Source organism: Castor canadensis, chromosome 4 (assembly GCF_047511655.1).
Source record: "Castor canadensis chromosome 4, mCasCan1.hap1v2, whole genome shotgun sequence".
Taxonomy (NCBI): domain Eukaryota; kingdom Metazoa; phylum Chordata; class Mammalia; order Rodentia; family Castoridae; genus Castor; species Castor canadensis.
The window spans coordinates 17,914,587-17,924,215 of NC_133389.1; the positions used below are offsets into that span (position 1 = coordinate 17,914,587).

Consider the following 9,629-nt stretch of genomic DNA (forward strand, 5'->3'; position numbering starts at 1 on the left):
AATGGGGTAACTCAGGGCAGCTCCTGTCACCAGGCAGATGGAGTGGGGCAGACTCAGCACCTGTAATTAGGATCCGGAGCTCTAGGCTCAGCAGTTTCCAAGACCTATACCTGGCATTAATTCCTACTTTTTTACTATTTTCCTCCCCGATTAAAGTATAAGTTCCTGGACTGCAGAAATCAGGCCAAAGACCCCTGTTTTCCACTCCTGCCACGGGACTGGAGAGATTCTGTGGAAGGATGCTTGCTGAAGAAATCAGCTTGACGATGAGTTTACTAATTTACACGATGAATAAAGAAACACACAGAGAAGAATGGCGAAAATGTTTAATAGCTTGCTGCCACAGTATCAACTTTCATCTATGCACATAAATATAGTTAGACCATAAATACACATATGGCAAAATACCTGCCTCATGGCAAAAGAAAAAAAAATTGCAACAAACAACTTTAACTAATACTGAGCACAACTACATGTTGAGGTAATTTTCATCTAAACTGACTAGCCTAGCTTGGCATTCTTTCTGCATTCAAGTGGTTATGAAACCCTCACATCATACATAAATGCAGCTAACAGACATGTACAAATGAAGCAAAAAATATTTTAACCATAAATAGGCAGAATAAATAATAATATTCCTGGTGAAATTCAATTGTGACATTATTTCCTTTTTTTGGGTAATTTTTAGCTTTATTCTTAATTGATAAATTGTATATATTTATGGGGTACAATATTTCCATACATGGACACGTTGTGGAATGATCAAATCACAGTAATTAGTATATTTGTCCCTTCAATTATTCTTCATTTCCCTGTAGTGATAACATTAAAATTCCTTTAGTTATTTTGAAATATAAATTAGGTGCAGTTACTTTGCTCTACCCTGTAACACCAGGTCTCATTTTTAACTCTGTACCCCTTGAACAATGTCTCCCTTCCCCATCGCCCATCCACCCAGACTCTGGTAACCACTATCCTAACTCTCTCCTGTTTAGTTTGAGTTTTGTAGACTACCATATAAATGACAGCATGTGGAATTTTTCCCTGTGCATGACTTTCTTCCCCTGACAAATCGTCTTGTAGCCTCATCTATGTTCCAGCTTAAGGAAGAATAGCATTCCACTGTGTTATACACTATGTTTTAAATCCATTCATCCCTTGATGCAGGTTGTTTCCACACCTTGGCTATTGTAAATACTGCAAAGAACACAGAAGTACAGATGTAACTTCAGCAGACTTTCAGTTCCTTTGAATTTATACCCACTAGTGGGACTGCTGGATAAGAGTAGTTCTAGCCTCGGTTTTAGGGGCACTTCCTTCCACATAGTTTTCCAGAATGGCTGTACTAATTTATAACACTAACAAGGGTATTAGTGCTCCTAGGTTAGTTAGGCTCCTTTTCTCTACATCTTTACCAACACTTGTTACCCTTAATTTGTTTGGGGTTTTTTGTTTGTTTGTTTGCTTGTTTTGGTGGGGGGGTGTGGACAGGGTTCTCACTATGTATCCAAGGATGGCCTCGAACTCTCAATCCTATCTGGAGGCTGCTACACCTCCAGACTGCTGGAGTTGCCAGAGTGTGACACCACATCTTTTTGATACCAGCCAATCTAGCAAGTGTAGGAGGATAAATCTCAGTAATTTTCCCCTGCATTTCTCTGTACCGTGTATCTGTTGGACACCAGCACGTCTTCTTTTTGAGAAATGTCTACTCACATCACTTCACCATTTTTAACAGAATTATTTGTTTTGCTATAAAGTAGTTGAGAGTTTCATGTTCATACAGTGCAGATTAAAAATGAAACTCCTTTAAGAATCTACATATTACTCCAATGTAAATTATCTATACAGATATCCATTTTGTATATGTATTTCCATTCTGGAGTGAAATCTCTGCTCCTCTCTTTAAAAAGAAGGTATATCCAAAGTTTAAATATATTCAAATTCTTTAAAAGATTGCCAACTAACACAAGAAAGGGCATTTTACAAATTTGTAGGAACTTCTTATGACTATTTGTTTACTACATTTTAAATACATCAATTAGAAAGTCAAGTTCCTTTTTTTCCATCACTCCTGGTTATTCAAAAAATTTGCAAAGCTTTTTGTTGTTTAACATTCAATCTGCAAGAGCTTTCCTGACACCCAGTTACCCCTACTATTCTTCAATCTTTTTAAAGTTACTATCCAGCTTTCCACTTCCCAGTTAATGCCCGCAGGAACACATGAAAGGGTCATCTGAGCAGTTCAAGTTAAAAAAAAAAAAAAGTCAAATTATTTTGCATTTGTAGTGACCTATGAAATTAACATTCACTGTGACATTGAGTGTTATCAGAATGAATTTTTTTTCTTACCAGCATATGTACAAACCAAATATTCTACGTTGCTCTGCAGTTGTCATCAAAAAACAAAACACACTAAGCCATTCTTCCTCCCTGCCTGCTCTAATCATTTGTCAACTCCTCTTATACTAGGCAGCAAACTTGAACGAAAATACTAGAAAAAGCTTCTAAACAAAAAAAAGAATGTGTTCATAATGACTTCCCTATTTTCAAGACACTTGCCTTCTTGTTTTTAAACAAAGTGGTTTTACAATGTTCTCACATTCCAAGAACGACTTCTGGAAGACTTCCTGCAGAAAGTCATTTTTCCCTCATTCCATATTCCCTTTCAAAAGCTGACCAAAAGCAAGTGAATATTCCTTCTTCATGTTCCTCTCAGTTACAACGCAGTCAGTCTCTCCTCTAACTGAAATTCGTACCTACTAGAATACTTCCTTTTTTCAGGAATCCCTTGACACAAAAGTTTTAGAGCAGTCAGGTTATTAAATTGAAGAGTTTGGAAATCAAATTCAGAAGTTTCTGTCGGATATTCACTTTATCTCCAATTCTTCTGAGTTGAACACACTCAGCTTCCAGCTCTGTAAAGGAAGGCAAAACATCAAAGTAAAAACTGAGGATAGTCTCAACTGTGAACCAGCAAGAGTTAGTACAACCATCCAAGCGACAAGGTGAATACCCTAGGTGTCATTTCTTACACACTTAGAACATATGTACATATGCTAAGCCACTGTGACTCAGAACAAAAAATAGTCCAGGTAAGAATGGAGATATTTACCTTGAAAACTTTTTTTTTTAAGCTTTGTGGACGAGACAAGTATTCTCTTCTAAAGATAGAAATTTTATGTATCAAATACTACAAACAGTACCCTCAGTCAGACTTCATAGGACTCAGAGTGGTATCATCCTTTTTTCCCTCATTTTAGTTTAGGCACTGAACAGAAGTCAAATTCTAAGAACCTGTCTCCTCTTCAACTATATTTTGTTTTCAAATGGCAGTATTTCAAAGTTCAAATTATGACTCCTGCGTTAGTGGGCAAATTTAAACTTACTCATTTCCTCACGTAAAAAACTCTGATGTTTTGTCATAGAAGACAATAAATTCTTATTCCAAAGTTAACTTTGGAATTATTCCAAACAATTTTTAATGCTGCATTTTAATCTAAATCAACCTCTTCCCACCAACCTAATCTCTCAATCCAATGTGTTCACAGAGAAAAGTAGAGAAAATTATTTAATTCACATTTACTACTTTTGAAAACTGACGTAACTGGCTCAATGTTACTAAGAAAATAATGCTTATATATAATCTAATTTCCATATAAATTTTTTGTAAATAAGTAAAATTAACACTAAATTTATACTGCTCATAATTTCAATTTTCTTGAATATTTTAAAGAGAAGTCAGGGACTTTTTTGGCAACTTTGGTCCACTTCAAAAAAATGAAAACGAACATTTAAAAATTCAGACTGCAAATTTAAAATCGATGCTGTTTTAAATACTCTGCAAAGACCCTATTTAAGGCTCAAAAAAAAAAATGAGAGTTGTAAATATACAGTAAATATTTACACCTACATATGAGCCAATAAAAGGTGACTGAAATCTAGTAAATCTCTCCAGATGCTATTTTTTTGTGAACTTGGTGATCAGATATGAGGAAGTATTCACAAAGACATTTTCTTTTCAGTACATGGGATAGAGTAACAAATTGCCCTGTTAGAAAACATCATCCAGGAGCCAGGCCTGTAATCCTAGCTACTCAGGAGTAGAGATCAGGAGGATTGTGGTTCAAAGCCAGCCTGGACAAATAGTTTGCTAAACCCTATCTTGATAAAACCTTCACAAAAATAGGGCTGGTATAGTGGCTCAAGGTGAAGGCCCTGAGTACAAACCCTAGTACCTCAAAAAAAAAAAAGAAAGAAAATATCATCCAGGGCTGGAGTGTAGCTCAAGTGGTAGAGTGCCTGCCTCACAAATTCCAGGCCTGAGTTCAACTCCCAGTTGAATATGAATATATGTATATGTGTTTACGTATATATATACATGACTTGTAAGTCCAGGATTCTACAAGGAAAAACTTTTCCCAAAACTCCCTGTTGTGTCCTTAATTTTATTGCAGTTTCACTCCTATACATGTACTAATAGCTTTTGGGTTTGGTGGGACTGGGCTTTGAACTCAGGGCTCTTCTCTTGCAAAACAGGTATATTACCAGTTGAGCCACTCCTCCAGTCTCTTTTGCTGTAGTTATTTTGGAGATAGGGTTCTTAGGAGCTTTTTGCAGCAGCTGGTGTCAGATAGTGATCCTCCTGATCTCAGCTCCAAAATAGCTAGAATGACAGGCGTGAGCCACTGGCACCCGTCTACAAGTACTAGTATCTTTTAAGAGGAATTTTCTGCTGTCCCTAAATTTGGGGAATTAAGAAAGTCTGTCCAGAGACTGCCATGCACTGATTAGAACTTTCAGAAACATGGTCAGAACTCTTGGCCATCACAAAAGATTTACAAACTTCTCCATCCCAAGCAAGAGTCAGAGAAAGCACCCTGGAACCACTAAGCAGTGGTCACATTTGCTAGGTGCCTACCACCTGCCTTGCATGCCCCGCCCTTCAACTACAAAATGAAAGTGAGGGGAAAGAAGCCTATCCATCCTCTGATGTAACCCTCAGGGACTCCAGCCAAAGCCTCTCTGCCCTCCTCCACACCCTCGGGCTTTGATAAGATTTACAAACAGGCTGCTGGGGGTTAGGGGATAGGATGGGCTGACCAGAAAACTTGTGATGGCGCTGGAAGGGGGAGTTGGGTGAAAAAGAACATCTCTTCCCCTGCCATCCTCCACTCCACCCCCTTCAACCTCAACTGTTAAAATGTTAACGAAGGAGGAAGACTCCCTGGGCTCCTGGGACTTCCACAAACCCTCTATCATGATGTCCGGTGCTGGCAGCTGCGAAGGTCCCAAGCTTAAGCACTGCTTTTGTTGATGTTGGAGATGAGTGCAATGGGAACCTGCAATCAGGGCCCTCAGAGGAGGACTCGGGAGAGGGAGACAAAGGCCGTAGTGCTTGGAGCCTGGTGGCTCCCGGAGCCCTCTCCCGCCCCCACCTGCCGTGACAATGATGTCCTGGGCCACGGCCTGCACTAGCAGTTTTTCTCCTCGCGGCCCCAGAAAGAGCGAGTGTGGAGAAGGGGAAGGCGGGAGGAAGCAGGTTTCTGGCATGGCTAAAATGCAGCTGCATCCCAATCACAAGCCGAAGAGCATCCTAGAGTCCCAGAGCTTTCCAGGAAGACCCCCACCCCACCCGGTGGCCCATCCACGGCCCCGCGGGCGCGTACCTGGCGGCGCGCTCGGGCTCGGCGGCGCGCTCTTGAGCGGCTTCATCGCAGGCATCTCGGCCAGCAGCGCAAGGACCTCGGCCGCGCACCCGGGGGGATTCAGTTTGTCTCCAATTCTCCTGAGCAGATCGGCACACTGGACTTCCAGCTCTGAAAAGGAAACGCACATCGACATTAACATTGACGATAGTCCAAGCTGTTACCAGCAAGTTCACACGCCCATCCAAGTGACAAGTTGAGCATCCCGGGTAGCCTTTCTCTTCTCTTCAGCGAACCTATTTCTCAAGCGTGAGAAAGACTCAGAACGCGTGCACACACACTAACCCAACATGACTCACAAAAAAGTCACAAATACAGGCATCTACTCTGAAATCTATTAAAAAAAAAAAGAACATCCTGAATGAGACAAGTATTATCTTACTGTTTTTTAAAAAAAGGAAATTTAACGTCACATTCAAAACAGTTCAGTCCGTCAGCCCGTCAACCCAGGATGATGTCATCCTTTTTTTCTCTCATGTAAGGTTGACTAAGGAACAGAGTCCAATTCTGAACACTTGTGTTGTTTTTAAGTAGATTTGTTTTTCATATGGTAATCTTTCATAGCTCGATTCTACTGTCCTTGATATTTTCTCATAAAAGATTCATAACGTTGGGTGCGGTGTTTCTGCACACCTATAATCCCAGCGCTCCGGACGCTGAGGATCCTGAGCTGGAGGCCGCCTTGGGCTATGCAAGTAGGGGGAGGAAGAGAGACGAGGGGAGGGGAGGGGAGGGGAGGAGAGGAGGAAAGGAAGGGAGGAAGGGAGGAAGGAAGGGAGGGACGGAGGGAGAGAGAAGAGGGAGAGGAAAAGAGGAAAGGAAGGAAGGAAGGGAGGGTGGAGGAAGGCTTATAAAATCTTACTCCAAAATTAGGTTGGCACTCCATAAAGTAATTTAAAATTTGCATGTTAACCTAAAGTAGCCAACTTGCTACAACCTCAATCTGTATCAATTCACTGTCTTTCTAGAAAAGAATGAAGCAGAAAATTAATTTAATTCCCATCTTCACTATATGCTTTAAAATTAAGATACTGTAATTAACATTATTTTAAGAAAAACTAATTCTTTTAATTTAATTCCTAAGTAAACACCTGCAAATAAAATTAACATGAAATCAGTATATTTCAATTTTTTCAGTTTCAAAGCGCAATTTGGGGTCTTTTGAGCCACTTCAAGACCAAGACTACAGACATTAAAAATCACCATGAGGCTGAGTGTGGTGGCTCAAACCTATACTCCTTGCTACTTGGGAAACAGATCTGGAGGACAGAGGTTCTAGGCCAACTCAGGCAAAAAGTTCCAGAGACCCTATCTCAACAGGAAAACATGGGTATGGTGGCAGCACCTGTCATCCTACCTATGTTGGGAAGCATAAATAAGAGGATCTCAGTCCAGATAGTTCCGGGAAAAAACAAGACCTTTTTCAAAAATAACTAGAGCAAAAAAGGCTTGAGCATGGCTCACACAGTAGAGCACCTGCCTAGCACGCACAAAGCTCTCAGTTCAAACTGCAGTACCAAAAGAAAAAAAGACCACCACGAATTCAAATTTAAAGCCTGATCTACTTTATAAATAAGACCCTTCTTAGGCTCAAAATGAATGAGAACTGTAAATATACAGTAAACTCGTAAACCTACATTTAAATCAATTTCTCTCTATATAATGCTGAGTGAAGCTAGGGGACCTAATAAATTTCATTGTATCCCATTTCTTATGGACACCAGGGTCAAAGATTTTAAGAAATATTTACAAAGACATATTCTTTAAAGTAAGTTAGGTATGTTAGCATATGTTCCTTAAAAAAAAAAAAGTTCATTAAGTGAATTTAGAAGTCCTGAATTCTGAGGAAAAATTATCACTTTTGCCAAAACAAAAACAAATCAAAAAGACAGATAATGGCTCCCAGGTTATGTATTGGTTTTTTAAATTTGTTTGGTTGGTTTTTTATTTTTCTTTGTGCAGTGATCCAACCAACCCCTCCCTGCCCCCAACTCAGGCCTGATGCTAGGCAATCACTCCACCACTGAGCTGCACCCTTAATGTTTCTAACACTTAGAGATATATCAATATCTAATTATTCTTAGGTACGATGTAAGTGCGACCTAGAGAGAGCCATGCCCAGGTTAGAACTTTCAAAACCATGCTCAAAATTCTTGGACATCTCAAGAGGTAGACAAGCTTCTCCATCCCAAGAAAGGGTTGGTGACCACTAAGCACCTTTGTAATGTGCCACTGCCTCCACATGCCCCATCCCGAATACAAAATGACAGTAAGGGAGCAAAGTGGGTGCCTGATCATCCTATGTAACAGCAGTATGTCCCACAGGGGATTTCCTATCTAGGGCCTTCCTAACATCCTCCTTTCAACCCCTTGGCAGGTGCCTGTCACCTTTTATAAATTAATACTTGTAGAGCGCTCGTTGGCAAGTACAAGTTCTTGAGTTCAAACCCCAGCACCTTCAAACAAAAAAGGAGAAAGGATTTATAAAAATTTATAAAAGGGAGCAGGGGAAGTCTGTCCTAAAGAGTTATCCTAGGGCTGCAGTGTTTTTATTGGGGGTTAGGGAGAAGCTGACAGGTTTAAAAAGACTGAGGGTCAACTTCTCTTCTCCTGCCCTCACCCCACTCCTTTCGATATTGACTGTTAAAATGTTAAACTAACGAGGAAGAGCCCCTGGGCTCCTGGTGGGACCTCCACAAACTCTCCATCAGTCCCGTGTGTCAAGCTGCGAAGGTCCCAAGTTTAAGCACTGCTTTTTTGTTCGTGCTAGAGGTGGGCGCAATGGAAAAACGCGATCAGGGGCCCTCAGAGGAGGACTCGGGAGACGAGGGCCGGAGCGCTGGGAGCCAGGTGGCTCCCGGGGCCCTCTCCCGCCCCCACCTGCCGTGACAATGACTGTCCTGGGGCACGGCCTGCACTTGCACTTTTTTATCCCGGTGGCCCAGGAAAGAGCGAGTAGGAAGAAGGAAAAGGCAGGCGAAAGGAGAGGAGGGAGGGCAGGTTTCTGGCCTGGCTAAAATGCAGCTGCATCCCAATGATAAACCGGCCTGGGCATCCTGGGCGGCCCGCAGTCCTAGGAGAACCTCTTGAAGAACTTTCTGGAGTCATCCCTAAGAGTCATGCGCCAGGGCGCCAACCTGAGTCCCCGCGCATTCTAGCCCGAGCCCCAACGGCTGAACAGCCTCGACCTTGACCTCTACCCCATCGGGCCTGGGTCGCTGCGGGCCGAAGCTGGTGGGTACCTGCCCGCGCCCGCGTAGGGTTCGCTTGCGCGCTCTTACGCGCCTTCCTCCCAGGCATCTCTCAAAGCGCCGCGGCGATCTGCTGCACACCCGGGGTACTCGGTCCCTCAAATCGAGCACTAGGCCTTCTGTAGGACACGGAAGCGCGACAGCCGGGACGCGTGGGGCTTCTCACTGGATTCAGCGTGTGCCCGGGATCCTTTAAGTACCGCGCGCCAGGGCCCGCTCTCTGGTCCTATGGGGACTTCCCCGGTGACGTAGGGAAACTTGATGCTGTCCCGCCTCTGTCCCCGCCCCAGTTGTGGGCGCAGCTTCCTCAGCTGCTGGCTGGCGCAGCTACCTCGAGCTGCCGGCCGGCGCAAGCCTGGGCGCCTCGGCGCAGCGCAACCTGCAGGGACACGCTGCAGACCCCGCCCGCAGCGGGTGGGGGGAGGGGCGCGATCCAGCTCAGTCCTAAAATTACTTTTCTTAAAACAGGGTGGGAGGAAAAGAGGATCTGCTTTGAGAATCTGCGAGCACCAGAAGTCTAGTCCACTGCCGTTGTGGAGGGAGCTGGGAGAGGAGAGAGAATAGTTTTCCTGGGAAAGTTGTAGGCAGGGTGCAGCCAGGCGCCTTGTCCTTATCTTAATGACAATTAGAGACTTATGTAAACAAACCCCGGGGAAAAAAACCTAGAAAA

At 42.9% G+C, this 9,629-nt stretch overlaps 1 protein-coding gene across 2 annotated transcripts; it reads right to left on the reverse strand.

The window, feature by feature from the left end:
- Positions 1 to 312: 312 nt before the first annotated feature.
- Pmaip1 (phorbol-12-myristate-13-acetate-induced protein 1) lies at positions 313 to 9,176 on the reverse strand. Of its 2 annotated transcripts, none has more exons than XM_074069698.1 (3): positions 8,990 to 9,176; positions 5,670 to 5,819; positions 313 to 2,918 (listed from the first exon to the last, which is right to left on the reverse strand). In XM_074069698.1, the coding sequence occupies exons 1-3, from the start codon at positions 9,006 to 9,008 to the stop codon at positions 2,815 to 2,817; spliced, it is 273 nt and encodes a 90-aa protein (XP_073925799.1). In that variant the 5' UTR covers positions 9,009 to 9,176; the 3' UTR covers positions 313 to 2,814. The 2 variants fall into 2 exon arrangements, with proteins under 2 accessions (XP_073925799.1, XP_020042111.1); XM_020186522.2 differs by having other exon boundaries at positions 8,951 to 9,176.
- Between the last annotated feature and the right edge of the window lie 453 nt (positions 9,177 to 9,629).

Bases quoted from the DNA above. Each gene is read 5' to 3' on its own strand.
- Pmaip1 (XM_020186522.2), bottom strand. From the start codon at position 9,008: ATGCCTGGGAGGAAGGCGCGTAAGAGCGCGCAAGCGAACCCTACGCGG. The intron at 5,820-8,950 runs GTACCCACCAGC...TTTCCTTTTCAG, and splicing joins CCCTACGCGGGCGCGGGCAG to AGCTGGAAGTCCAGTGTGCC. The intron at 2,919-5,669 runs GTACGCGCCCGC...CTTCCTTTACAG, and splicing joins GAGCCCGAGCGCGCCGCCAG to AGCTGGAAGCTGAGTGTGTT.